A 24,565-nucleotide genomic window follows, 5' to 3' on the forward strand; every position below is an offset into this window, starting at 1 on the left:
TTTGGAACATTTGGATAGTGTGTGGGGACTATATAAAAGGCAGTCAGATGAGTGTTTATAGAACATGGTTTGTTTGGTATACATGTTTGTCTTTTTGTTTCCTAGAATAATACAATTGCTTATCAATATGTTGTCTGTAAGTTGCATACAGTTAGATATTTCTCGGTAGAGCAGGGATCAAGATTTAAGCACCGCCGCTATACTCGGACATGAAATTCTCTGCTCCGACGAGATTCTTGTGGTCTGCTGGATTGGCCGCAGCCTCGTATATCGTAATCACCGGGTCCTTCGAAAGCTATACACTAGTCAGATACAGAAGGGAAGTAGTATATAGAAAACAGAGCTTACCTCTTTCCATTCCCCGCGCAGTCCGATATACGAGATCATCGAGACGTCGTCACCGTAGTTATCCTGCACGAACAGCGTGAGACTTTTCACGTTTGAGAAGATCGCGCGCTTGAGCGGGTACTCAACGATATCGGCGATCGAGTTGTTGTGCTCGAGCTGCTCGTCGGCTTTGAGGTCTTCTGCGATCGAAAAGTCGACGTCGGTGCGGTTCTTGAAGAGTTTGAGGGTGCGCGGGGCGGAGGAGGTGGGTGCTGTGCGGAGGAGGAGGGAGTAGAGCTTTACCATTCCTGTGAATCTGTGTGTTCTTATATTAGCTGTGATTCTTTATAAGAGGAGACCAGGGATCTTACGGAATGAACATGATCAGTTGCTCATCGGCGTCGCTTTCCAGGATCTCGAGGCTAGTTAATACCCGACCAACTTCCAGCAACGCGCTCTTTCTTTCTTCAAAATACCTTTGTCGTGTCATATCTCTCGCTCCAGGGCTTAATCACGCCCTTCCCAGCATCGGGCTCGCTTTCGTTCATTGTAGTCACCTGGTCGATGTTGATGTGCTTGTACAAGGACTGAGAGTCGAACGTGTCTTCTGGCGGCGGACTGTGGGAATGCGAATGGCCGTGTCCGTGTCCTCCGCCGTCTCCGTGATGACTGTGACTGTGTGTATGCTCCGACATCCTTTCTCTACTTACAAAAGATCAAAACTCGCTCTTCTTCAAACAAAATCAGGTCCTCGACCGCGATTCTGATCCGTTTCTAAGGTCATCAAACCCCGTGCGGCTCATTAAACTCTAAAGAAAATCTCAAACCGACTCGCTTCTCGACCTTCTTAGCTGCTGTCCCGAGTCTTGTTGTCTGTTCAATAGTCCGCAAACCAGTCGTCTACAGCAGCAATGGCCACGAACGGAACAAAGAAGCACGTCGCGACGTACACCGACGCACAGCCTACGCAGATCTCGTCGATTCTGTCGGGCGGATATCATCATCCTCTGCTGCGGCAATGGCAGAACGAGCGTCAGCTTACAAAGGTATCGCATTCCTTTTAACGCCTTCTTTCGCCTTTATCTTGTTTGCAATTTGATTGAGATACGGCGGACTAATCACTGGTGCTGTTTGCTGACTGTTTAGTCTTCGTTGATCTATCCGTTGTTTATCACCGATAACGAGGATGAGGAGACTCCGATTGACTCTCTTCCCGGCCAAAAACGGTGCGTACAAGACTTTTATATCTACTCTCTCTCTCTCTCAACTAGCTCACTGACATTCTAAATTTTTTAGATGGGGCGTCAAGAAAGTTGTTCCGTACGTCGAGTCGCTCGTCGCAAAGGGCTTGAAGGCCGTCATCCTCTTCGGCGTCCCTCTCGCCGAGGACGCAAAGGACCCGTACGCCACCTCCGCCGATGATCCGAACGGGCCCGTAATCTTGACTATCAAGGCCCTTCGCGTTGCCTGTCCGGATTTGTTCATCATGACCGACGTCTGCATGTGCGAGTACACCAGCCACGGTCACTGCGGCATCCTCCGAGAAGACGGCACCATCATCCGCGAAGAAAGTGTCCGCCGCCTGGCTGCCATCGCCGTCAACTACGCCAAAGCAGGCGCGCACTGCGTCGCGCCTTCCGACATGGTCGACGGCCGCATTCTCGCCATCAAGCAGGGCCTCTTGGACGCCGGCCTGGCCCACAAGTGCATGCTCATGTCGTACTCTGCAAAGTTCAGCGGAAACCTCTACGGTCCCTTCCGCGACGCCGCCGGCTCCGCGCCCAGCTTCGGCGACCGCAAGTGCTACCAGCTTCCTCCTGGCGGCCGCGGCCTTGCGCGCCGCGCGATCGCTCGCGACATCGAAGAGGGCGCGGACGGCATTATGGTCAAGCCGTCGACGTTCTATCTCGACATCATCTCCGACGCCAAGGAGCTCGCGCGCGATCTCCCGATCTGCACTTACCAGGTCTCGGGTGAGTTTGCGATGCTGCACGCGGCGGCGGAGAAGGGGGTTGTTGATTTGAAGACGATTGCGTACGAGGCTGCGTATGGATGTCTGCGTGCGGGTGCTACGCTTATTATCACTTACTTTACCCCGGATTTCTTGGACTGGTTGGATGAGCAGTAATCTGTCGAGAGTCGCTTCTTTCTTGGAGATATATTACGGAATTGGATAATTTTCTGGTATAGTTTGGAAAAAGTGGTTTGGTTTTTATGTCGGGAAACAGTTTCGTTGAGATATGCACAACAGCTGAGAATTGCAATACAATCGCGTTCCACATTATATACTCTTTTAAACCAAAAACCACAACTCCGTAACTGTGTGTAATATAGCATCATATTGTAATGATTGCGGTCCATGCAGCTTCTGTTTCAAAACATAAAATGCGTGTTAATGTACAAATGAGTTTAAGCTGCGAGCATTGGTTGTCCGCGATTGCGGGTTTTTTGAGGTACCCGCTCCTCTTCCTCTTCCTCTTCCTCCTCTTCTTCTTCCTGTTCGTTTGCGGGTTCGGCGTCTGGGATCTTTGAAGTCGGAACTTGGGGGATTGTTTTGGCAATCTATCGAAAGAATAGTTAGAGCTTGTAAGTAGCGAGATTATGAAGTAAAGACAGCGAACCTCCTGGCGTTGTAACTCTTCCAGCTCCTCTTCGATCTCGTCTTCTTCTGCGTTTGTGATCGTATCGGCTAGCATGTCGCTTATTTCCTGTATGATAGTGCAGACCAGGTTAGTCATAGACTTTGCAGGTATATGAGAGGAAATGCTAACCCGTTGATATTCGATTCCGGCTGCAGACTCGTCTAGTAGCCGCTCAACTCTATCCATTGACATCTCCTTATTGATCTCTTTCAGGACCTGGTTGCCTTGCTCGAGGCCGAATAAGACGTCTTTCTCGACCAACGCGAATTCTATGCTTTGTGTCTGGGATTCTCGTCAGCAGAGGCCCAAAATGAACGATAAAAGTGGTGCTCACAAGCTTCTCTAATGTCTCTAGCTGACTGTCAGTCTTGGCCAGCAACTGCGCCTGGTACTTTCGCTTCCGCAGCGCCAGAAGCGCACGCTCTTTATCTCCCTTTTCGAGATACTGCTTCGCAATGTCCCGCTCCCGATCCAGCACGACCTGTATCCGTCGCTGGTACTGCTGTAGTCTGTCTCTCTGCAACTTCATGTTGAGAATCGCATTGTCTTGCTTGGTGACGCGGCGCGAGGGCCGGGATGTGCCTGATCCCATGGGATACGGATGTCCTGGGTGGCTGGGTGGGTATTATTCACAGCTAGTGTCTTCTCTTCCAAAACGTAATCTCAGCGGTGTCCCTGATCTTGAATACAGCTCCTCTCTCTTCGCTGCTGAGTGACTGTGTATAACTATGAATGAGTAGAGGATAGCGGTGGGCGAGAGGATTAAAGATAGGCTCGAAAGCGGAAGCAAGACGCACGAGCTCATCGACGCCGGATAAAGTTCAAAGGTTCAATTGGGAGTTTCGACACCAAATAAAAAAATAAAACAAAAAATAAAAATCAGCCAGGTTCCCTGCAGATTCAGGCAGAGATCTTTCCGGGTTTTACAGAATTTAGTATCATAATAACAGGGGAGTCTGAATAGAGCGCTATGGCTCGCAAAATTCGGAACTTGAACGGGTTGGGCGTCGCTCAGGCCGCGGGCGGTCCACTTCTCACGTCGGCGGCCATCGACAAGCGTGTGAAAAATCTGGTGGAGGGGTATCTTGCCGCGAAGGCCGAAGATGGCGAGAAGCCTGTTTCGATTAAGCGGGTGCTGCCGTCCGTGCTGGTGCAGTATGTGCAGGATTGTGACGCGGGACTGAGGAGGTTGAAGAGGGCGTTGGTGGAGAAGAGTGTTGAGAGTGTGGTTGAGATGTTGGTTGAGGAGGAGAGCGAACGGGGTGATCTGGATGAGGAGGAGGGTGCTTTGGATGGTGATTTCAGCGACATGGATGAGTCTAAAATGATGATGGTTAAGGTATAGTATCAACAGATGCGGCCATCTCTGGGTCTGGGTCAAGGCACTGACTAGTGGGTGTATAGGATATGAACGCTCTAAACAAAGGAATCGTCGGCTTATGGAACACAGAAACCAACACCCGTCCGATCATACCAGTCGAGATTCCAGACGACACTGTCGACACTGCATCTCCAGCAACCCCAGCAGCTCCAACAGACACCAAACCACCGACCTCATCCCAAGCTGGTTCGAAAAAACGCGACCGAGCGCAACCCGCCGAGACTACTGCCGCGCCCAAGAAGAAAAAAGGCGGGTCGACGGTGTCGAAAGAAGACCGGTCGCCGCCGACTCATGTCAAGCTGTCGGATATCGGTGGCATGGATCATGTTATTCGGGATATGAAAGAGCTCGTCTGCTTGCCTATCGAACATCCAGAGATCTATCGCCATACAGGCGTGCAGCCTGCCCGGTGAGTTTACTTCTTGTGAGTTGTGAGATCGTACTGTCTGACTGACTTGATTACTAGGGGTGTCTTGTTACATGGACCACCTGGATGCGGTAAAACTATGCTGGCGAATGCTATCGCAGCTGTAAGTAAACCACTTTATATCTCCATCTGTGATCTCGTCCGCTAACAATGCCACAGGACCTCAACATCCCCTTCATCTCCCTTTCAGCACCATCAGTCGTTTCCGGAATGTCAGGCGAGTCCGAGAAAAAAGTCCGCGAGATATTCGAAGAAGCCCGCGCGATCGCGCCCTGCATCATCTTCCTGGACGAGATCGACGCGATCACGCCCAAGCGCGAAAGCGCGCAGCGCGAGATGGAGAGACGTATCGTTGCCCAGCTGTTGACGTGTATGGACGATCTCTCGCTCGAAAAGACGGATGGGAAGGTCGTGATTGTGATTGGCGCCACTAATCTCCCGGACTCGCTTGATCCCGCGCTCCGGCGCGCGGGTAGATTTGATCGGGAGATTCAGATGACTGTTCCCGACGAGCTCTCCCGCGAGAGCATTCTTAGGATTTTGTGTGGCAAACTCAGACTTTCTGGAGAATTTGATTTTAAAGCATTGGCGAAGCAGACCTCGGGGTTTGTCGGCGCGGATTTGAATGCGTTGACTACTGCTGCCGGTATTGCTGCTATCAAGCGGATATTCAATGTGATTAAGCCGATCGAGGACGCGGCTGCTGCTGAGAATGGCGGGGTGGAGAAGGCGGAGAAGGATGGAGCTGCTGATACTAGAGAAGGTGCTGATAACAGAGAAGGTGAAAGCGACGCGATGGAGGTAGATGATGTGGTCAATATCGAGGATGACGATGACGATATTCCCGCCGCTCAAAGGGCGCAGCATATCATCGATCGCAAGGAAATCGACGACATCCAGCACTTTTTGGACCGCTTCCCGAACCCGCTTACTCCCGAGCAACTAGAGCCACTCTCAATCACGATTGAAGATTTCATGACCGCCATGCCGACCGTGCAGCCGTCGAGCAAGCGTGAAGGGTTCGCGACCATCCCCGGCGTCACATGGGACGACATCGGTGCTCTGGCGCGCATCAGAGTCGAGCTGCAGATGGCCATCGTGCAGCCTATTCGCCGGCCGGAGCTGTATGCCCAGGTTGGTATCACTGCTCCCTCGGGAGTTTTGCTGTGGGGTCCACCGGGCTGCGGTAAGACGCTTCTGGCAAAGGCGGTGGCTAACGAGAGCCGAGCGAATTTCATCTCAGTCCGCGGACCTGAGCTGCTGAACAAGTGGGTCGGAGAATCTGAAAAGTCGCTTCGACAAGTGTTCATGAGAGCCCGAGCGTCTACTCCTTGCGTCATCTTCTTTGACGAGATCGACGCTCTTGTCCCCGTTCGTGACGACTCGCGGGAGTCTACCTCTCGGATGGTTAACACACTACTGACCGAGCTCGACGGCGTAAACGACCGGAAAGGCATCTACGTCATCGCAGCCACCAATCGTCCAGACATGATTGATCCGGCGATGCTCCGCCCCGGCCGTCTGGACAAGCCTTTATTTGTCGAGCTTCCGAACGCGAGAGAGCGCGCCGAGATCTTCAAGACTGTTGCGAAGAAGACGCCGATCGACGACAATGTCGATTTCGACGCGCTGGCGCAGGACGAGCGGTGCCGGAATTTCAGCGGCGCAGATATCGCTGCGTTGGTTCGTGAGTCTGCGGTTTGCGCGCTGCGGAAAGCGGTGTTTCAGTTACAGGACGAAAAAGGGAATATCGACGACGCTGTCGGCGGCGCGGCGGAGGAGACTAAGATTATTGTCACCATGGACGATTTCGAGACTGCGTTTCAGAATGTGACGCCGAGTGTGTCGGATAAGGATCGGACAAAGTATGAGAGGTTGGGCAAGTCTTTTGGATGGCGGAAAAATGCTGATGCGAGTGCGGAGAAGAGCGCGTGAGCTTTTGTGTGGTGGTTTGTCTTGTATTGTGTATTTCTCATGTGCGTGTGTCATAATAAGCTACGTTGGCGTTTCTTGGAGCTTTTTTAAGCAAAAAGTATTTATTACAGTTTGAACAGTAATGATAATTTGATTAGTGTTTATATTTTGCGACTGTTAGGCAAACACAAAATTACAGGGTGGCAATAATGCGGCCTCGACCTTATTCTTTGCGACCAAATGATTCAAGTATTAGATTAAGACACAGAAATCGAATCATATCAAAAACCTACCGGTGAGAATACTAGATTTCACCCTCAAGTGAGTGCCCCGGCGTCATTTCATTCAGCTCACTCTCCAACCTCTGCCGTTCTCTATTATCCCGCGCCTTTTTAATGCTCGTATCTCTTGCGCGCCGGTTGGCAGCGTTGAACTGATGCGCTCTTGATTTCTCAGACGGGTCAATGTCGAACTCTTGCTCGCCTTCGAGGTCCTCGTTCCCGGACGGCACGGTTTTCGAGCGCTCAAAGTAGATCTTTTCGTAGGTCGAGGAACCTTGTGGGTCGAGTGCGAGGCGGATGACGCGGTTGTGGGTGTAATGCACGGGAAGACCGATTGATAGGATATGTTTGACATGACACAGGCGGACGTAGGCTGCCCAAGATTCGATCGATAGCGTCAGTCCTTCGAATTTCAGTGTTCGGTTGATGTTTGGTTTTGAGCCTGACGAAGTGGGATCTTCGTAGCCCATATTGTCTTCGTCCTCCTCTTCGCTCGATCCGATGGCGGTTTTGACGGTCTCTAGAATATCGCGAAACACAGAATGCTGGACTTTCCTTGACGACTTTGCTATTCGCTTGGTGGAGCTCGTGGCGAGGTTTGTGAGCAGGTAGATCAGTTGATCCTCGTCGTAGTAGAGCGAGGGTTGACTAGACGGCGTCCGCTTTGGTTGTGGCCGCTTCAGGTTTTGTGAGGATGCGAGTTCTTCTTCTTCGCTCTCGTCCGCGTCGTCATCACTTGTCGATCTTTCTGAGCGGGCATCGTCCTCGGGAGCTTCCTTGGACTCATAGTCTTCTTCTCCAGAGGACTCGTCGTAGGTGTGGTAATTTGCGGTGTCTTCCGCAAATCTCTCATAGAGAAGGGCGATGACGTTTCCAGCCGCCATGCGGATCGAGACTTCGCTAGATTCTAGCTGATCAACCATGACGGGAATTGCACTGTAAAGAGTATGTTAGATCACGCATAAATTATGTGACAGCGAAAGAGGAGAATACCTTTGAGCCAGCTCGTATGCATCATCCATTTTTGATATTAAAAACCCGATAACATTGATCGTAGCAGCAACAACGACATCAGAGTCAGCTGCTTGGATCGAGCTTCCGTCGCTAGTCACGATATCAAGGAGGAAATCTATGGTCTGTTCGAGTTCTTCATCGTCGACAACGGAGGAGAAAAAAGTGACTGATCCTAGAGCAGTAATGCAGACTGCTTTTACCGCCAGGTCTTCAACGCTGAATATCAAATCCTTTAATGTGGGTGCAGAGTCAGTGTACCATACTGCGTTTTCGGGATCAGTGACGACGAGGACCGAAAGAACTGATGAATCACTAAAGGTTAGCGCGATGTACCAGGGAATAGAAAAGTACGAAAGCACTTGCCTTTAGCAGCCAAAATAGTCTCTTTATCCGACCTTCCATTTTTCAAAGATCGCAGGACGCCATCTTCTAGATCAGCATGCCGGCCCTCCGCGATTCTCCAGGCGTACTTCATGCACATGATCTTGCAGATCCTCGCCAGCGCATCCTCGCGACTGGAGGTGCTGGAGTTTTTGCGCTCAAGAGAGATGCTGTCAATGTACTCGTTGAGCTTCTCACGCCACTCGATCCCGATATCGTGATCCTTACGGCGAGATTTGCTGGGACTCCGACTTGATGTCGATTCGGTGTCTGTGCCGAACGAGTCTAATGTATCAACGGAAGCGACGCTGTACGATCGTTAGCTGTACTAGAAAGCAAACAGACACACACGAAGGCAAGATTTAGCCTACCTCCAATCACTATTATCTGACAAGATCGAAAGATTATCGTCCCAATCCTCCTCATCGTCTTCAATGCGAGAGTTCTTGGGAGTACTACGGCCTGATCCCTTTGACTTATGGGCAAGCCTGGAGGCAGCTAATCTGCGCAAATCTGTCATGGCGAAAGAACTAAACGGCTATAGATCAACGTGATAGCAAAACATGTGCCCAAGACTGAGATATATATATGGCTGAGGTCCAAGAACGAGCGAGATGATGACTGCAGAACCGGCGAATGACAAAAAATTGGCTGAGGTGCGCTGTATCGGCAGCGGTGACATCATCGCATCGGATCACGTGGTTGATCCTGACACTCGGCAGCCGGTCCTTATCGATAGGGCGCGGAGCCAGTTGATCTAGATTCAGTCTGCTGCCTGCTCGCGAGACAGAATTTGTACAGGCAATTGACTGGACAATGTGAATATCCAATGCAGGTGGATTGTGAATGTCCAGTGCCGGTCGGTGGTTTGACGCAAACAGAGTAAGCAATCTCAGGTGCAACTTCATGACTGATACAAGCGACCTGCCTGGAGCTGAAGTGACTAATTCTGATTCCCGACGTAGCCCAGCTGTTTTTCTGGAAACGACCGACCCGTTGCGGAAATTGCCTCCAGAGCTGTTTGGAAAGATCTTGTTCTTTGGCGGGTTTGGCTATGCGGAGCGGTGTCGGTTGAAAGCCGTGTGCCGGAGCTGGCGCGACTATATCGAGACAGATCCTCATTCTTATGACTTATTTGTGATTGGCTACAATAATCGAATGCCGTTAAGCAATGTCACTAAACTTGTCCGGAGATCGCTGGGAACACTGCGTGTAGTGGCGCCGAAGGAGCGGAAAATGACGGATGCGATGTGGCCTAATTTTCGAGAACGCATGGTCTCCCAGCTGTTTATATCGCTTGACCGGATCAAGGACATATACTTCTACACTCGGATGCTGTACGACCACAATGTGACTCCGATAACGAGCGAAAACTTCATTCCCCAGCTCAGCTGGCGGTTTCTGTACAGGGTCCCGCCGAAAGCGGCAAAATCAAACGATCTCAGAGTGCTGTATCACGCTGGAATTGACGAAGGGTTCTTCAAGACCTTTATGCAGAACGTGACGGATATGTCGGCGTGGTATCAAGATGCTGATCTGTCGTTCAACATGAACAGCTGGCTGCAGTGGGACGGCTGGAAGGTTTCCCTGACGCTTTCAATCTTGACCTGGGTGCAGTATTTCAGTTTACGAGTGGACTCGATGCTTGCGTTTTTAGATTCAGTGGCTTCAAGTGCTCAATCGTACAAGAGACTGACAAACCTGAAGTTTTATGCAAACTGGGAAGATAAGGCAGTCATCGAAGATACCTGGAACCGAAAACTGCAGTTTCCAGACGACACGGTACTGTTCCCTAATCTACGTGACTTTCGAGTAAACGAGGAGATGGCATGCGACTATCCGGTCAACGAAGACTGCAATTTCCCACAGCACAGGATGGGTCTGCATCAGTTGAAAGCGCTTATTCGTCATATGCCGAGTCTCCACACACTCGTGGTGAGCCATACGACTGTTCATAGCGAAGCGAGAGAGTCTGCTTTGGATCTCGGACAGCATAGTATCTCGCGACTTGATCTGAGCGGGTCGGATCTAGACAGGTTGCCAGTTCTTCCGGTGTTGATAGAGGAGTTACTGCTACCCTCTACTTTGGTGATTCCGAGCGATGATTTGACGTCATTGTTCGAGACATCTAAGCTTTCTCATCTCGATCTACGGGAAAATAGGTATATCGACCAAGAGGAACTGATTCAGATCCTGTCAGCGCTCAACCCTTCATCACTAAAAACACTTCAAATCTCCGGCTGTCCGGTGGTTTTTGACAATTTCTTGATCGACAAGATGGACAATCTCCTTCCTCAACTTCGAGTTCTTGACATTAGCAAGAACAGCTCTGTCGACGATGAGCTGCTGCAGTATATGTTTATGATCAAGTACGGAGAACGAAAATTCGGACGACTGCGTGACCTGGATATCTCTCATACAGCTGTGACTGCTTCTGGTCTCAAAGCGGTACTTGAAATGGATGATCCGATGGAGTGTGCGTATGAGGACCCGCTAGAGACAACGATCCACATCTTGGATGAGTATTTGGATTTACCACAAGAAGCACTACAGAACCAGCACTTGAACGGGGTACGTCACTCGATTGAGATCTTGAAGCAGCCGTTAGAAGTGCGACTTCACTCAACAAGGACTTATAACTTTGATCGCAAGTCGGCCGGGTTTAATGAAAACGGGCGATGTCCGACGTGTCCATGCTGCGCTGATATTTGGTGAAAATATGGTTTGAGATAGAAGTATAGATAGAGATATAATTATACAGTATTCCATAGTTCTTTATCCATCATTTGAGCAACAATAGCCCTTTTCGGTAAAAACCCGACGGTCACCCGCTGAATCACGTGAACACAATTTTTAATTGAAATCAATGACGATTATGGACTTTGTTGCAGTTTTCCGTGAATCAGCAACTCGGTCTCTTCCTCTTCCATCTCGAGGTCGTCACCAGATCGTTCACGAGTTCTTCAGTAGGCCAACAGTGAACCCGACAGCAAGATGGATATCCGACAAGCCACTATTGCCGATATCACCGGCATGCAGAATGCGAATCTGATGAACCTGCCCGAGAACTACGTTTTCCGCTACTACCTGTACCATGCGACGACATGGCCGCAGGCGTCGTTTGTGGCGACTGATGCGTCGGGGACGAAGATTGTTGGGTACGTGCTTGCGAAGCTGGAGGAAGAGGAGCAGAAGGACGGCGTTCCGCACGGGCATGTTACCAGTCTGTCGGTCATGCGGACGTATCGACGGATGGGCCTTGCTGGAAAATTGATGGAGCTCGCGCGTATGTGTTTCATCTGCAGCTTTGATTATTCTTAGAGGGATTTGTGAAGGCTAATATGTTGGGGGTGTAGTGCGCAGCTTATACGAATGCTACGGGGCCAAATTCGTCAGTCTCCATGTACGAAAATCGAACCGAGCGGCGCTCCATCTGTACAGAGATACTCTGAAGTTCGAGTACGTGTTTTTTCTACCTATATCCTGAGCTGGCTTTGACTAACTGGTGGTTTCTTATGTGTTTAGTGTCAAGGAGATTTCAAAGGCATACTACGGTGACGGTGAAGATGCATATGCGATGCAGTAAGTTGCTCCCTCCTACTCTTGTAGACCGAATCGCTTCTAACAGCCTTTTTTTTCTCTCTACAGAAAGGATCTCGAGACATTGGACGACCTAGACGCTCTATTCGAAGCGACCAGCGACGACGACTTCCTAATCGAAGCGGTCCAGAACTTGAACCTGACTGAATCAGGGAAACTAGTGACCGAGACCGAAAGCGAGGCTAAGACCGAGACTGCCTAAGACGACCAGGCAAGCATTTAGACATGACGAGAGGGTCGCGTGTGTAAGATTGGAAGGGGACGGAATGAGTGGGTTTGGTTGAACATCAAGCAAAAGTTTTATTTAGTTATTTGTGTTAATATATTGGCATTTTTTTTGTGTATCTCGTATATTTTTGAACATTATAAGCAAAAAAGACTGTAAGCAACACGAGTTATTATACAGTGGTAAAGCCAATCCCAAAGACGAAAAACAGAAAACTCCGTAGTGCACCATGCAGTTCAATGAAAAAAATGATTATCCCATAGATCTCAGTAATCGAGATTGTAACTTAAACGTCGTTGAGAGCAACACAGACTGCGCCCTTGTGGTGACCGTTATACTGCCGAATGATCTGGCCAGTTCCAAGTTCCCATAGTCGAGCGTAGTGATCCGAGCACGCGGTTACCAAATACGCGGAATCGGCACTGAAAGCACAGTCCCAAACCCAGCGCTGGTGGCCGGTGAGCGACATTTCAAGACCGAAGCCTTCGGTCGACCAGATTCTGGCGGTGTGGTCTGCAGAACAGGTGGCGAGGTGCTTCACATCCGGAGACAGGAGGACGCGGGTGATGTACTTTGAATGGGCGCGGAATTTCGTGACGGGGATAAGGGAGGTTGTGTCGTGGCTGTTCACCATTTTCCAGACGTAGCAGTTTCCCTTGTTGTTTCCGGCTACTAGCATTGAGCCATCGGTAGCGACCGAGACCGATCGGACTGGCGTGTCTTCCTGGGGAATCAGCTGATGGGTGCATGTATTCTCGCCCAGGTCCCAGATGCGAACGTTGCCGCCTTCGTCGCAGCTGATGAGCTCGCCTTGGTTCGGATGGATGACGACGTCGTTGACGGGTACTCGGTGTTTGTAATTCCGCTGCACCATCGGCGTCCGCATGTCCCAGACCTTGACTGTCCCGTCCTCGGAGGAGGTGACCATCCACTTTCCGTCGCTTTGGAAGCCGATACCGGTGATGTTGTTTGTATGTCCTTCGAAAACAGTGACCTATTGCCGAGAAAATGATTAGTCCCTCACCACATAGAACCATAATGCAAAATCAGCACGTACTGGGTTTGGATTCGATCCCCTGATATCGTACAGCTTGACATTGGTGCGTCCTGCAGCGGCCAGGAACCGCTTGTCCGGCGTTATGGCGAGACGATTGACTTGGGAATCGGGATGCTGGATAGTCCGCTGGCAGATTCCGGAGAGCGCTTCCCAGAATCTGATGGTGTGGTCGTAACCAGCCGAGGCTAAGACAACTGACATTGCGCTGTTTATCTCCCCGAGGAAAGTAATTGAGAAGGGCGAGGGGGCGATGGGCGGGTGCTGCGTGGGGAAAAGAGGCAGAGGAAGAGGTAAATGGACGATGACTTTGCAGTTTGCGGCGGAGGACGCTGGTGCACGTGCTCTCGCCATTTGTGAGGTGGCTGGGGTCTCTCGCACTCTCATAGCCAGATCTCATCTCTGGAATCTCTGCGAATTTACGGTGTTTTGGTATGTTATTGCTGCTTTATTACTTTTGGTTGAGGCTCTATGGTTGCAGCGGATCCGCAGTGATGGAGACATGGTAAAAGGTCTGATCCCAACCTGTACCGCGACTTCTTCGTCGTTCTCAGCACTGTCAAGTCCACATCTCAGATCTCTCGGTTCTCAAACCTGCCTTTCTTATCTTACAGAAGCCAGCCTGTGTGTATATAATAATACTCCTGGTCTTCCTCTCTGATCGTGCCCTGCATGTTATCTCAACAGACGAATTCAGCAATTGACCAGGGCACAGCAACTAGATAGACGATCTGATTTCAGCGCAGGCGCGCGCTTCATCGCGGATCTAGTTTGAGCGCTGAAGCCCACCTTGCCGTGTCAGTTCTCTATCTCTCAATCTTGGGACTGCCTCTGTGTGCGTCGTTGTCGACGCTCTTCTACTTCATCGGAGATCATTGTCAATGGCTTGAGAATACAGTCGATTTACACATCGGGCACGGTTCCTTGAGATTGAGAGGTCAAGAGGTTGATAAACCGAGTGCTGCATGATTCGGACTTGAGTACACGTCTGAAAAACACAGGAGTCGGCTGGTTGGCTGGGAACATGAAGGTTATACAGATTTAACTGAGCGGACTGCTGCCGCGATTCATAGGGATGATCTCACCTGACGGCCTTTGTTCCGATCTTACTAACGTATTGAGAATTTAGAAATTACACTTCTTGCTATAGTATCATACAACCGCTAGTGAAAATATGATACAACTTTAGACGACACATCGTCAGTAGATAGAAAAAAATACAAGATATCCTACAGCACCCATTATCAAGTCACCGCGCATTATTAACTCGTTCACCACTCGTAGTCTCTTCGACAGCGCTGTCGCCTACCGGCAAACTTTCCGGCACGCCAGCCTCTGCAGCAGTCTCGATAACTCCCTTCTCCTGCGTCTCAGCAGTATCGTAGTCGTCAAACTCCTCCGGATAATGCGCATCAGGGTCGCTATCTGACTCATGAACCAGCGGTGTCTGCGTCTCTTCCTCAATAAACGGCTCGTCATCCTCATCCTCATCTTTGCCCGACCTCGCCGGCGCCGACAGATCTTCTGGTGCGTCGTCGAGCTCACCTTCCGCTCGCTCGACTTCAAGCTCTTTCCGAATCTCCTCCAGCTGCACTTTTTGTTCTTCGACGTCGCTGTCATCGCCGTGGCCGTTGCTATAATCCGAGAGCTCTTCGTTTGCAATCTCCCGATCACCTTCTTCGTCTTCAGCTTGGTCTTCAACATCTCCATCCTCTGCTTCATCTTGAGAACTTGAGGACTCTTCCTCGTCAGCGGGTGCAAATGTATCTTCAAAGCCTGAGAATTTCAGAGGCGTATCGTTCGGCGTCCTGCTGCCGCTCTTAGGAATCGACGGCGTCCACATCGATCCGGATGATTCCGCGGCATGTCGTCTGTCGTTATCCTCTTCATTGCCGTCGGATTCTTCACCGCTGTACGACCCAGACTCGGACGTGGGGGAAGACGAGGCTTCGGCATCGTTTCCGGTTGCTGTTGGTGCTGCAACATCGTCTTCGTCGTCACTTGAGAGCGTGATTGCGTCGGCGGCGGTACCGGCCTGTTTGATACTTGCACGCTGCATATTCTCTTCTTCTTCCTCTTCGTCATACTCTTCGTAGCCTTCTTCGTCTTCATCACCCTCGCCTTCCTCCATTTCCTCTTCCTCAGCATCTCCCTCTCCCTCATCCTCGCTATCATCCGAGTCACCCCTGTAGCTCGTTGTGTAGCGCACGGAATCAATCAGAGAGATAGCCGATGGGCGCGTTTTGCCAGTGAACCGGAGATGCTGACGAGAAGGCTCTGGACTTTTTTCACCGTCGCTGATCTCGCTCGAGCCTTCGGATCCTTGCGCACCTGGCCCGTCATCATCGGCCTCCTCTTCCACTTCCGACTCCTCTCTTGTTTCCCCTTCATACTCCTCTTCATCCGACTCGGAATCAGGTGCCTCGTCGTCCTCGTTGATGAAAGCACTCTCACGGCGCCGTTCACTATTTCCGTCCTCGAATGTCTCATCATACTCCTCCTCGCCTTCGTCGTCATCTTGATAAACTCCCATACTTTCATCCGACGCGTTCTCCAACTCATCAGAGTACATCTCCTCTCCCGAGTCGTTATGATGGACCCGATCTTCATCTTCTTCCTCTTTCTCGGCTCCCTCAGAAAAAACTGGGGGTTGAGAAATGAGGTCCTCGGTACTGACCGAAAAAAGAGCGGGGTCGAGAGGTACTTCCGAACCACCAATTTCTTGAGAAAATGTAGGAGTCGACTCTGCGATAACGCCGGGACCAACGGTGTCAAACACTGAAGGATTATGAACGGCCAATGCTCGGGCGATATTCTGGTATTCGGTGGCGCTGAGAAGTGGTTGATCTCGATTTCCGATCTCGACTTCGGGCTCACTGTATGAGTCTGCTGCCAGCAGCTCTTCGCTTTCTGCGCTGTCTGCGGGGTTTTGCTCGTAGTCTGCACTCTCGCCTTGGGATTGTGCAGTGCTGAGTAGGTTATGATTTTGACTTCCAGCATCTTCTTCCGGCTCGCTGTAAGTGTCTGCTGCTACCGGTTCCTCGCGTTCTGCGCTGTCTGCAGGGTTCTCCTCATAGTCTGCACTCTCGCTCGACCGACTCTGATAGTCTTTAGTTGACTCGGCTTCTGATTCTTCGTCTTCTCCTAAGAGCATGACTTGCTCTGGCTCTTCTGCTTCTTCATCATACTCCTCCTCAATTTCTTCTTCGTCATACTCATCCACGAGATCTCCCTCAGATCCCGATCTCGATTCTTCATTCTCAGGAACCAAAGGATCGACGTTCTCGTCTGCGTAAACCTCGCCGTCGTCCTCAGACCGGCCACTGTCTCCGTAGCTGTTATACTCTGACCCCGATCGAGACTGCGGGTCCTCGTAGATCCGAATCGGACTATGCTTTTTCCTAGAGTATGAAGATGCGCTATCTGCATAGCGCGAGGGATTGAATAGCGAAGGCTGGGTGACAGTGCTGGTTACGGGCCGAGCCGCCGGCGACGCTGCTGCGGCTGGATCTTCTCGTCGTTGACGCTTGACGCTGTCCGTTGCCTCGGCTATCTCTGACTCGCGCTTCTTTTTCTCAGAAAGTAGTACTTTCTCCAATGTCTCAAATGCTTGCGATCTGACAGTCTCGGTCTCGTCGTTTGAGACTATCGAGGAGGAAAACTCAAACATTTTCTGCGTGCGACGCTCTTCGGCCTCGATTAGCACCTGAAACTCCTGATCTGACTGCAGATCTTCCTCTAGCGCACGCTGAGCTTTGGATTTTAGAGAATGGATCCATTTCGTCGCGCTCTCGGATTCTGGGCGTGTGGATTGGGAGCCAGTGTAGCCCAATGTTCGCGATGGGGTCGAGGCGGAGAAAATGTTTCGCAGGCGGTGGGTGCGAAGAGGGTCTGAGCGGCGAGGAGAGAGAGCATAGGGACTCGAGAGGGGGGATGCTGTGTGGCTGCGGCTGTAGAGTAGGGGGGAAGCGCTGCCGGGGTTCAGACGATGAAGGTGGCCGCGGTTGAGCTCGAAGAAGGATGAGGATGAGGAAGAGACGTGGGTGGGCGTGTACTGGGACGAGTCGGGATTAGACATGTTGGTGCGGATTGTATGCAGATCTCCCGGGTTGTTATGATGAGGATGAGGTTTGTGACTGTTGAAAGTGTGTCAGAATAGACGGTTGGAGGTGGATGCGCATTGTTTGAGAACAAAGGTTGGATGTGTAGATACCATATGAGACCCTCAGCTAGTCGACAGCCGGAACATAAGAGACAGAAGAATGTGGTTCAGCAGCTTGTTCTTTTCTACCAGACTTTCAATTGAATCATGCGATTACAGCCTGAACAACGCAATAATAAATACTGTTCCAGATCAAACAACCAACCTGATGAGATGAGATTCCCGCAGGAAGCTGCAGTAACCGAAAGCTTCGTGCGGCTCGAGGCGGTGCCAGAAGCCTAATTTTGATGCATTTGGATCCCCAACACCACCAGCTCGCTCTATTTCGTCCACTCCCTCTCTGCTCGTCGACAAAGTGCTGTTTGCAGTGAATATCCCGGTTTCTGCTGTATTTCACAGTACTATTCTCAGTCTACAGTCTCCCCGCCGAATCAGAGCCGGTGCGCGCGCTCGTGGAATAACACCCTTGGACCAATTACCTCTCGCAAATTACAAGCCGATGAGGTCCGCTGACATAATCAACAAGTGAAGTCACGTGAACTACTTTCTGCTCGGAAGGCACAAAAAAGTCGGATAAAGACGTTCGCCATCGTCCATCCACCTGCCGTCACTTCCACATCGCATAGTCCGTCCAGACAGCTCGAATATCCATCATGTCCTTCTCTCTTTCTCGCTCAATTGCCGGTACTGCTCGGGTAAGTGACGAATCCTGTTCGGCCTGCTCTGTGAATGAGTCAGCATCAAACGAATAGCCAGACTGACAAAACATTTAAAAAAACAACAGACGCGATCGTTCCTTGCTGCTACTTCGCTCAGATCCGCCTTCTCCCCTTCAAAGTCTCTGCCGCTGTCTGTCCGCGTCTTGCAAGGCCAGCAGGCGCGCTTCCTCAGCGAAACTGCGCGCTCCGCCATCGACAACGCCGTCAAGTCTAGCCCCGTTGTTCTGTTCATGAAAGGCACTCCCGAGTTCCCGCAGTGCGGATTTTCCCGCGCTACTATCCAGATCCTCAGTCTCCAGGGCGTCGATCCGGAGAAGTTTGCCGCGTTTAACGTGCTTGAGGACGACGAGCTTCGATCCGGAATTAAGGAGTACAGCAACTGGCCGACCATCCCGCAGCTATACGTCAACGGCGAGTTCATCGGAGGATGCGACATTTTGATCGCCATGCACCAGTCCGGTGAGCTTTCTGAGCTGTTAGATGAGGCTAAGGTTTTGGTTTTGGACGAGGAGGCAGCCAAGAGCGAGGGTGCCGAGGAGGAGGCTGCGAAGAAGAGCGAGTAAGAAACTACGTCTCATCGTATTTTGTACATATAGTAAGATCAATAGATGATCAACATGAACTGATTTCTATTTTTGTTTTCTCGTTCTGACAGGGCAATAGCATGTCTTATTCCTTTACTCTAATACGTAGCATTCTATCGACTACCAAAAGTCATCCTCTACCCACCCCTCTCCTCTGTTCTGGTTACTGTTCTTTGCCAGATTCTCCTCCGAGAACAGATCCTCGTACGCATGGTCTTTCTCCCACTTTTCCTTCCGTCGCGCCTCTGCCTCTGCCTTTTCTCTCTTATACCGCTCATTAAACGCCTTCCTCGCCTCTCTATTCTTCTCCTTCTCATACTCGATCTTCTCCGCCTGCAGATCTGGGAATTTCTCAACCTTGGTCTTGTTCAGCCTGTTCACGATCGCGTTCACGCGCACGGGAATGTGGACCTTCTTGACCATCTTGTTTTGCTTGAACCCAACCTGGCCGACGGCCATGTCGTTCGTCTTCTTGAGGTTCGACCATGGCGTGTAGATTACTGTGATGTTGTCCCGCTTGTTTCCCTCGATCGAGTTGGCTTTCGTCAACTGTGCGCAGTCTTCGAGAACACCTTCCGGTAAACTGTCCCATTCTTCGCCGGGGTTCATGCGGAGGTAGACGTGAGCTGATGACAGTTTGTCGACGTGGAACCTGTGGATACTATTAGTCCCCGTTATTCTATCTGACGAGCGAGCATATAGAGCGCTGGATGACATACCACAGATCCGAGTCAAGCCCGTATTTGATCAAGTCCTCATCTAGGAGTCAAAAAATACGTCAGCTGCGAGCACACGCACAATCTCAAATTGAAAAAGAAGACTAACTCTCTTCTTTGTGCTTTCCCATGTAAATCATTACGTCCCTGTCGACGTCCTCCCGCTTGGATGTAAAGTAGTAAACCATTGTCGCTGCTCCGCCTTATTCAATCCTCGACCGCTTACAAACACAAACAGTCAATCTCTCTCTATTCCTTCCACAAGTTATCCTTGCTGGCTGAACTGCAAATATCATCAGCTACAGCCGACCTACAAGAAATCAAAAATTTAAACCGTCGACTCTTCGTTGAGTCAGTTTAAGGTTTCGCGATGAGCTCCGGCTCCAAGGTATTTTTTCAAAGAGCTGGAATCCAGCTATTTGTAATACGAACTTCACAATTCACCATTCGCCTCTGTTTGTTCTTCCTCTTTGTTGTTATCAACCAACAGACCTGCTCAAGGGAGTGATTAGCAAGCAATTCAACAGTCATCAAAGATGATTTCCTCGTTTGCGCGTTCTAGCGGCGCAGGCAGAAGCACAGTTCGCTCTAGCCTTCTGCGTCGTCAGCTTCCGCGTCTACCCGCGGCCTACCAGCGTAATAACTGCTTTGCAACCATCGCCACACTCGAAAAATCATATCCGATCGGCAGCCAGATCCACGGCTTCACGGTGACGGAGACAAAGTCGGTTCCGGAGTTTGAGCTGCTGGCCGTGCATCTGAAGCACGACGCCACGGGCGCGGAGCATCTCCATCTCGCGCGGAATGACGATAATAACGTGTTTTCGATCGCGTTCAAGACGAATCCGCCGGATGCGACCGGCGTGCCGCATATTCTTGAACATACTACGCTTTGTGGATCGGAGAAGTACCAAGTGCGCGATCCGTTCTTTAAGATGCTGAATCGCAGTCTGGCGAACTTTATGAACGCAATGACAGGTTAGTGGTTGCTCTTTGTCGAGTACTATTCAAGTCCGCTAACATAATATCTGGTATACAGCAAGTGACTACACCTTCTATCCCTTTGCGACCACGAACCAGGTCGACTTCGCCAACCTTCGAGATGTGTACTTGGACGCCACGCTACATCCTCTGCTCCGACCGCTAGATTTCACGCAGGAGGGATGGCGCCTCGAGCATGCTGACCCACGGAACCCAGAGACGCCGCTACAGTTCAAAGGCGTTGTCTATAACGAGATGAAGGGGCAGATGGTGAGTAGATATGAGACTAGAGTGGTGTTGTAATCGTGCTGACCAGTTTATAGTCGGACACGTCGTACCTTTACTACATTCGGTTCCAAGAGAGCATTTACCCGTCTCTAAACAACAGTGGCGGTGACCCGGCCAAGATCACGGATCTGACGTACGAGCAACTGCGCGACTTCCATGCAAAGAACTATCATCCCTCCAACGCAAAACTGTTTACGTACGGCAACTTCCCGCTCGAGGATCATCTGTCGCACATCGACGGCGTGTTTTCGTCGTTCACGAGACGCGTGCCTGATGATCAAGTCAAGTACCCGATCGCGCTCAACGAGAACGTGCAGGTGGTCGAGGAAGGACCGGTGGATCCGCTGAGTGATCCCGAGCGACAGTACAAGACCTCGCTGACCTGGTTTATGGGACCGACGAAGGATGCGTACGAGACGCTATGTCTGAAGACTGTGACCTCGCTACTGATAGACGGACACTCATCACCTCTATACCAGGCCTTGATTGAGTCTGACCTTGGAACCGAGTACTCGCCCAACACCGGACTCGACTCTGCCTCGCCTGTGAACATTTTCTCGGTGGGCGCGCAGGGCGTGACCAAGGAGAATGTCGAAAAGGTGCAGCAGACGATCCGGGAGGTGATCCAGAAGACATATGAAGACGGTCTCGATCTGAAGCGCGTGGAGGCGTTTTTGCAGCAGGCGGAGCTGTCGCGCAAGCACACGGTGGCCAACTTTGGCATGCAGCTGCTGTACGGGTTGACGGCGGGGTGGTTTAACGGCGTGAGTCCGGTGGATATGCTAGAGTGGGACTCAATTATCGAGCGGTTCCGCGAGGATTTGCAAAAGCCGCGGTTTTTGGAGTCGTACCTCGAGCGGTTCTTGCTGGACGACAAGCCAGTGTTTTCGTTCACGATGGTGCCGTCCGAGAGCTATGGCGAGAAGCTGGCGAAGGACGAGGAAGAGCGGCTGGCGCAGCGGGTGGCGCGGCTGGGAGAGACGGAGAAGAAGGAGGTGTACGAGCTCGGGCTTGAGTTGCTTGAGAAGCAAGAGGAGGCCGAGGACCTGTCGTCGCTGCCGACGTTGTATGTCAAGGATATTCCACGCGAGATCAAGCGCGCGGAGCTGGAGTTTGACAAGGTCGGCGGCGGCGAGGGCGTCAGTGTGCAGTGGCGGGTAGCGCCGACGAACGGACTGACCTATGTGCGGGCGCGCATCTCGCTGCAAGACCTGCCGCAGGAGCTGCTACCCTATCTCCCGCTGTTTTCCGAGGCGCTGACGAACCTGGGCACGAGCACGCGGACGATGGCCTCGCTCGAGGACGAGATCAAGTTGAAGACGGGCGGGATCGGCGCGGGCGTGCAAGTGCGCGCGGAGCCGGACGATATCGATAGCTGGTCGGTGAGTCTGGCGGTGAGCGGCTACAGCGTGGACAAGAACGTGGGCGAGCTGCTGCGGCTGATGAGCGTGCTCTTGCTCGAGACCAACTTTGAGAACCACGAGAAGCTGCGGACGTTGATCCGCGGGCTCGCGTCGGGCTCTGCGGACGCGATCGCGAGCAACGGACACGCTTACGCGCGGAACGCGGCGGCGGCCGTGCTCACGCCGGCGTCGTACTTGGACGAGAAGCTGGGCGGGATCGAGCAGGTGCGTCTGATGAACGAGCTGGACGGGTACGCGGACGACGCGCTGCCGCTGATCAGCGCGAAGCTGCGCGAGATTGCACGGCTGGCGATCAGTGGCCGGAGCGATGGGCTGAGGATCGCGATTACGTGCGGAGCGGACGCGGTGCAGGCGAACGCGGCCGAGGCGGCGAAGTTTGTGAGCGGGTTGCCTGGTGCGGGAGAGCAGCAGACGGTTAGAACGACGAGCGGCAAGTCTGCGAACGCGCTGGATGGGTTTGTGGTGCGGAGTGGGAACGGGGTTGTGCGCAAGTTCTACGAGATGCCGTTCCAGGTGACATACGCGGGCGCGTGTGTGCGCGGAGTTCCCTACACGCACGAGGACAGCGCCGCGCTGCAGATTCTGGCAAACATGCTGACGCACAAGCACCTGCACAGCGAGATCCGCGAGAAGGGCGGCGCGTACGGCGGCGGCGCGTCGTATAACGGAGTCGGGGGCGTGTTTGGCTACTACTCGTACCGGGACCCGAACCCGGCGAACACGCTGCGGGTGACGGAGGAGGCCGGGCGGTGGGCGGTCGAGAAGCAGTGGAGCGAGCGGGATCTGGAGGAGGCCAAGCTGAGTGTGTTTCAAGGCGTGGACGCGCCGCAGAGCGTGGACAGCGAAGGCATGGCGCTGTTCAACCACGGGATCACGGACGATATGAGGCAGGCTAGGCGGGAGAAGCTGCTGGGGGTGGGAGCGGGCGAGGTGCGCGACGCGGCGGAGCGGTACCTTGTGGGCGGGCACGAGAGACGGAGTGTGGCGTTGCTGGGAGCGAGCCAGGACTGGGTTTCGCAGCAGGGCGGGTGGGAGGTCGTGAGTGCCAGTGCTGCAGCGGCGGGCGCAGGTGCTGCCGCTAGTGCAGGGGAAACTGGGGCGTCTGAGGCGGTCGCCATGTAAATAGGACTTGAGTTTGTTTTTTTGTATATAGTAAATTAGTAGCTGCGGCGAGAGAATAAAAGAGAATAAAAAAGATTCTTTAGCAAGTCACGGCGAGAAGAGGGTGTGATATTCGCTTGCTGCCTCCAGCACAACTCCGAAGACAACAAGAGAGGGATGATTGATATTTCTAGCGAGTGGCTGGCGTGCGTGAGTAAGTTAGCAGTGAGTGAGTGAGTGAGTGAGTGAGTGTGCAAGGGGCTGCTGCTGGAGTCTGGAAAGAACAGTGAGCGAGTTTAGGATTTCATTGTTGCTTTTTTTTTTTCTTCTTAAGTGCGCGGTGTGGCTGAGAGTGTACGATGAGAGGGGAGGAGGGTGGACGGAGGAGGAGGAGGAGGAGGAGGGTTTTGAGCTTCTCGATTGAGCTGCGTGAGTGAGTGAGTGAGTGAGTGGGTGAGTGACCGGCTCAGGGAGAATGATCGCCGTCTGGCGTCTCGTTTCGCTGCCGTCGTCGTCGTCGTCGTCGTCGTCGACGTTTCGTGTGGGCGGTCAAGACCGTCGTACGCAGCGATAGGGTTTAAGCTTCTGTCGGGAGGGGTTCGAAATGCAGGCACCAGCCACAGGGCGAAGAGAAGAGGAGAAGAGGTTGGGAGTTCGGGAGGACAGCCGGCGGGAGGATAGATCCGTGCGTACGAGGGATTAGTGAGTGCTGCTTGCTTGCTTGTCACCGCGGGAAGGTGGTTGGTTGTTTATGCGGACGTATTCTGCAGATATAGATTACAACAGCAGAACGACAGATTGAAAGATCGAGCAGGGCATATCTATTAGAATCATGAATGAAAAAAAGACGGCAGCAGCAGTGGCAGCAGCAAGATAACCTTCTCGTTCCAGCGTCCCGGTTCGGTCCGCCGGGTGCTTAACTCCTCCTCCTCCTCCCTCAATTGTTTTTCATCGTGATTGACCTTGCACACCTTTCTTTTCTTCTCAACGCCTGGTGCGATGAAACAGCGTCCGTGCTGGTACTTTGACTGGGCAGATGGCGGATTTAATCAGAAAAAAGAAGATTTTTGGATCCCGTTCAGCCTCAGCTGCGGACATGTGAGCGTGCGTACTGCTCGGCTCGGGGCGACGCTACGGAGGAGACCCTGAGCTAGTAGTCTATAGCTTCTTTGATAGAGCTAGAGAGGCTGGCTAGTACTAGTCAACTAGTCAACTAGTAGTCTATAGTAAGGTGCGTTTTGTAGTAGACCGGCGGATCTAGGCAGATAGACAGAGATACCCTGAGAGAATCCAAAGAGCGCGGGACCGACTATCAGCAACCTGTACACCCACCTCGCACGCAC

At 51.9% G+C, this 24,565-nt stretch overlaps 12 protein-coding genes across 12 annotated transcripts; 6 read left to right on the top strand and 6 right to left on the bottom strand.

Annotated features, from left to right (window-relative positions):
* Window positions 1–61: 61 nt before the first annotated feature.
* Window positions 62–1,092, bottom strand: BZA70DRAFT_107913 (galactose-binding domain-like protein). Its single transcript, XM_064909386.1, has 4 exons — window positions 804–1,092; window positions 699–742; window positions 349–643; window positions 62–295 (listed from the first exon to the last, which is right to left on the bottom strand). The coding sequence occupies exons 1-4, from the start codon at window positions 1,020–1,022 to the stop codon at window positions 185–187; spliced, it is 669 nt and encodes a 222-aa protein (XP_064769619.1). The 5' UTR covers window positions 1,023–1,092; the 3' UTR covers window positions 62–184.
* Window positions 1,093–1,184: 92 nt separating this feature from the next.
* On the top strand, window positions 1,185–2,614 carry BZA70DRAFT_274608 (uncharacterized protein). Its single transcript, XM_064912005.1, has 3 exons — window positions 1,185–1,373; window positions 1,474–1,553; window positions 1,624–2,614. Exons 1-3 carry the CDS (start codon window positions 1,239–1,241, stop codon window positions 2,453–2,455), a joined length of 1,047 nt encoding a protein of 348 aa, XP_064769620.1. The 5' UTR covers window positions 1,185–1,238; the 3' UTR covers window positions 2,456–2,614.
* BZA70DRAFT_107938 (Snf7-domain-containing protein) lies at window positions 2,596–3,825 on the bottom strand. The gene is made up of 4 exons (XM_064909387.1): window positions 3,304–3,825; window positions 3,099–3,251; window positions 2,949–3,035; window positions 2,596–2,889 (listed from the first exon to the last, which is right to left on the bottom strand). Exons 1-4 carry the CDS (start codon window positions 3,559–3,561, stop codon window positions 2,737–2,739), a joined length of 651 nt encoding a protein of 216 aa, XP_064769621.1. The 5' UTR covers window positions 3,562–3,825; the 3' UTR covers window positions 2,596–2,736.
* Window position 3,826: 1 nt separating this feature from the next.
* On the top strand, window positions 3,827–6,840 carry BZA70DRAFT_107842 (ribosome biogenesis ATPase RIX7). Its single transcript, XM_064909384.1, has 4 exons — window positions 3,827–4,308; window positions 4,374–4,759; window positions 4,817–4,880; window positions 4,937–6,840. Exons 1-4 carry the CDS (start codon window positions 3,940–3,942, stop codon window positions 6,710–6,712), a joined length of 2,595 nt encoding a protein of 864 aa, XP_064769622.1. The 5' UTR covers window positions 3,827–3,939; the 3' UTR covers window positions 6,713–6,840.
* A 1-nt stretch (window position 6,841) lies between these two features.
* Window positions 6,842–9,050, bottom strand: BZA70DRAFT_107908 (interferon-related developmental regulator-domain-containing protein). The gene is made up of 4 exons (XM_064909385.1): window positions 8,739–9,050; window positions 8,350–8,675; window positions 7,966–8,287; window positions 6,842–7,908 (listed from the first exon to the last, which is right to left on the bottom strand). The coding sequence occupies exons 1-4, from the start codon at window positions 8,885–8,887 to the stop codon at window positions 6,996–6,998; spliced, it is 1,710 nt and encodes a 569-aa protein (XP_064769623.1). The 5' UTR covers window positions 8,888–9,050; the 3' UTR covers window positions 6,842–6,995.
* Window positions 9,051–9,273: 223 nt separating this feature from the next.
* On the top strand, window positions 9,274–11,082 carry BZA70DRAFT_266022 (uncharacterized protein; the record flags this gene model as incomplete). Its single annotated transcript, XM_064910999.1, has 1 exon — window positions 9,274–11,082. One exon carries the CDS (start codon window positions 9,274–9,276, stop codon window positions 11,080–11,082), a length of 1,809 nt encoding a protein of 602 aa, XP_064769624.1.
* Window positions 11,083–11,261: 179 nt separating this feature from the next.
* Window positions 11,262–12,310, top strand: BZA70DRAFT_274621 (NatA N-acetyltransferase complex subunit Ard1). The gene is made up of 4 exons (XM_064912006.1): window positions 11,262–11,653; window positions 11,724–11,826; window positions 11,893–11,949; window positions 12,016–12,310. The coding sequence occupies exons 1-4, from the start codon at window positions 11,362–11,364 to the stop codon at window positions 12,167–12,169; spliced, it is 606 nt and encodes a 201-aa protein (XP_064769625.1). The 5' UTR covers window positions 11,262–11,361; the 3' UTR covers window positions 12,170–12,310.
* On the bottom strand, window positions 12,311–13,611 carry BZA70DRAFT_274624 (WD40-repeat-containing domain protein). The gene is made up of 2 exons (XM_064912007.1): window positions 13,251–13,611; window positions 12,311–13,187 (listed from the first exon to the last, which is right to left on the bottom strand). The coding sequence occupies exons 1-2, from the start codon at window positions 13,599–13,601 to the stop codon at window positions 12,480–12,482; spliced, it is 1,059 nt and encodes a 352-aa protein (XP_064769626.1). The 5' UTR covers window positions 13,602–13,611; the 3' UTR covers window positions 12,311–12,479.
* An 885-nt stretch (window positions 13,612–14,496) lies between these two features.
* On the bottom strand, window positions 14,497–17,325 carry BZA70DRAFT_288068 (uncharacterized protein; the record flags this gene model as incomplete). The annotated part of the gene is made up of 1 exon (XM_064914004.1): window positions 14,497–17,325. The coding sequence occupies one exon, from the start codon at window positions 17,323–17,325 to the stop codon at window positions 14,497–14,499; it is 2,829 nt and encodes a 942-aa protein (XP_064769627.1).
* Window positions 17,326–17,952: 627 nt separating this feature from the next.
* Window positions 17,953–18,762, top strand: BZA70DRAFT_274629 (mitochondrial monothiol glutaredoxin-5-like protein). The gene is made up of 2 exons (XM_064912008.1): window positions 17,953–18,104; window positions 18,194–18,762. The coding sequence occupies exons 1-2, from the start codon at window positions 18,063–18,065 to the stop codon at window positions 18,689–18,691; spliced, it is 540 nt and encodes a 179-aa protein (XP_064769628.1). The 5' UTR covers window positions 17,953–18,062; the 3' UTR covers window positions 18,692–18,762.
* Window positions 18,763–18,832: 70 nt separating this feature from the next.
* Window positions 18,833–19,616, bottom strand: BZA70DRAFT_298728 (uncharacterized protein; the record flags this gene model as incomplete). Its single annotated transcript, XM_064914621.1, has 3 exons — window positions 18,833–19,364; window positions 19,432–19,471; window positions 19,538–19,616. The coding sequence occupies 3 exons, from the start codon at window positions 19,614–19,616 to the stop codon at window positions 18,833–18,835; spliced, it is 651 nt and encodes a 216-aa protein (XP_064769629.1).
* A 348-nt stretch (window positions 19,617–19,964) lies between these two features.
* BZA70DRAFT_235900 (peptidase M16C associated-domain-containing protein) lies at window positions 19,965–23,243 on the top strand (the record flags this gene model as incomplete). The annotated part of the gene is made up of 3 exons (XM_064910355.1): window positions 19,965–20,406; window positions 20,468–20,679; window positions 20,733–23,243. The coding sequence occupies 3 exons, from the start codon at window positions 19,965–19,967 to the stop codon at window positions 23,241–23,243; spliced, it is 3,165 nt and encodes a 1,054-aa protein (XP_064769630.1).
* Between the last annotated feature and the right edge of the window lie 1,322 nt (window positions 23,244–24,565).

This window comes from Myxozyma melibiosi, assembly GCF_037950935.1.
Source record: "Myxozyma melibiosi strain Phaff 52-87 chromosome Unknown BZA70scaffold_2, whole genome shotgun sequence".
NCBI classification, from domain to species: domain Eukaryota; kingdom Fungi; phylum Ascomycota; class Lipomycetes; order Lipomycetales; family Lipomycetaceae; genus Myxozyma; species Myxozyma melibiosi.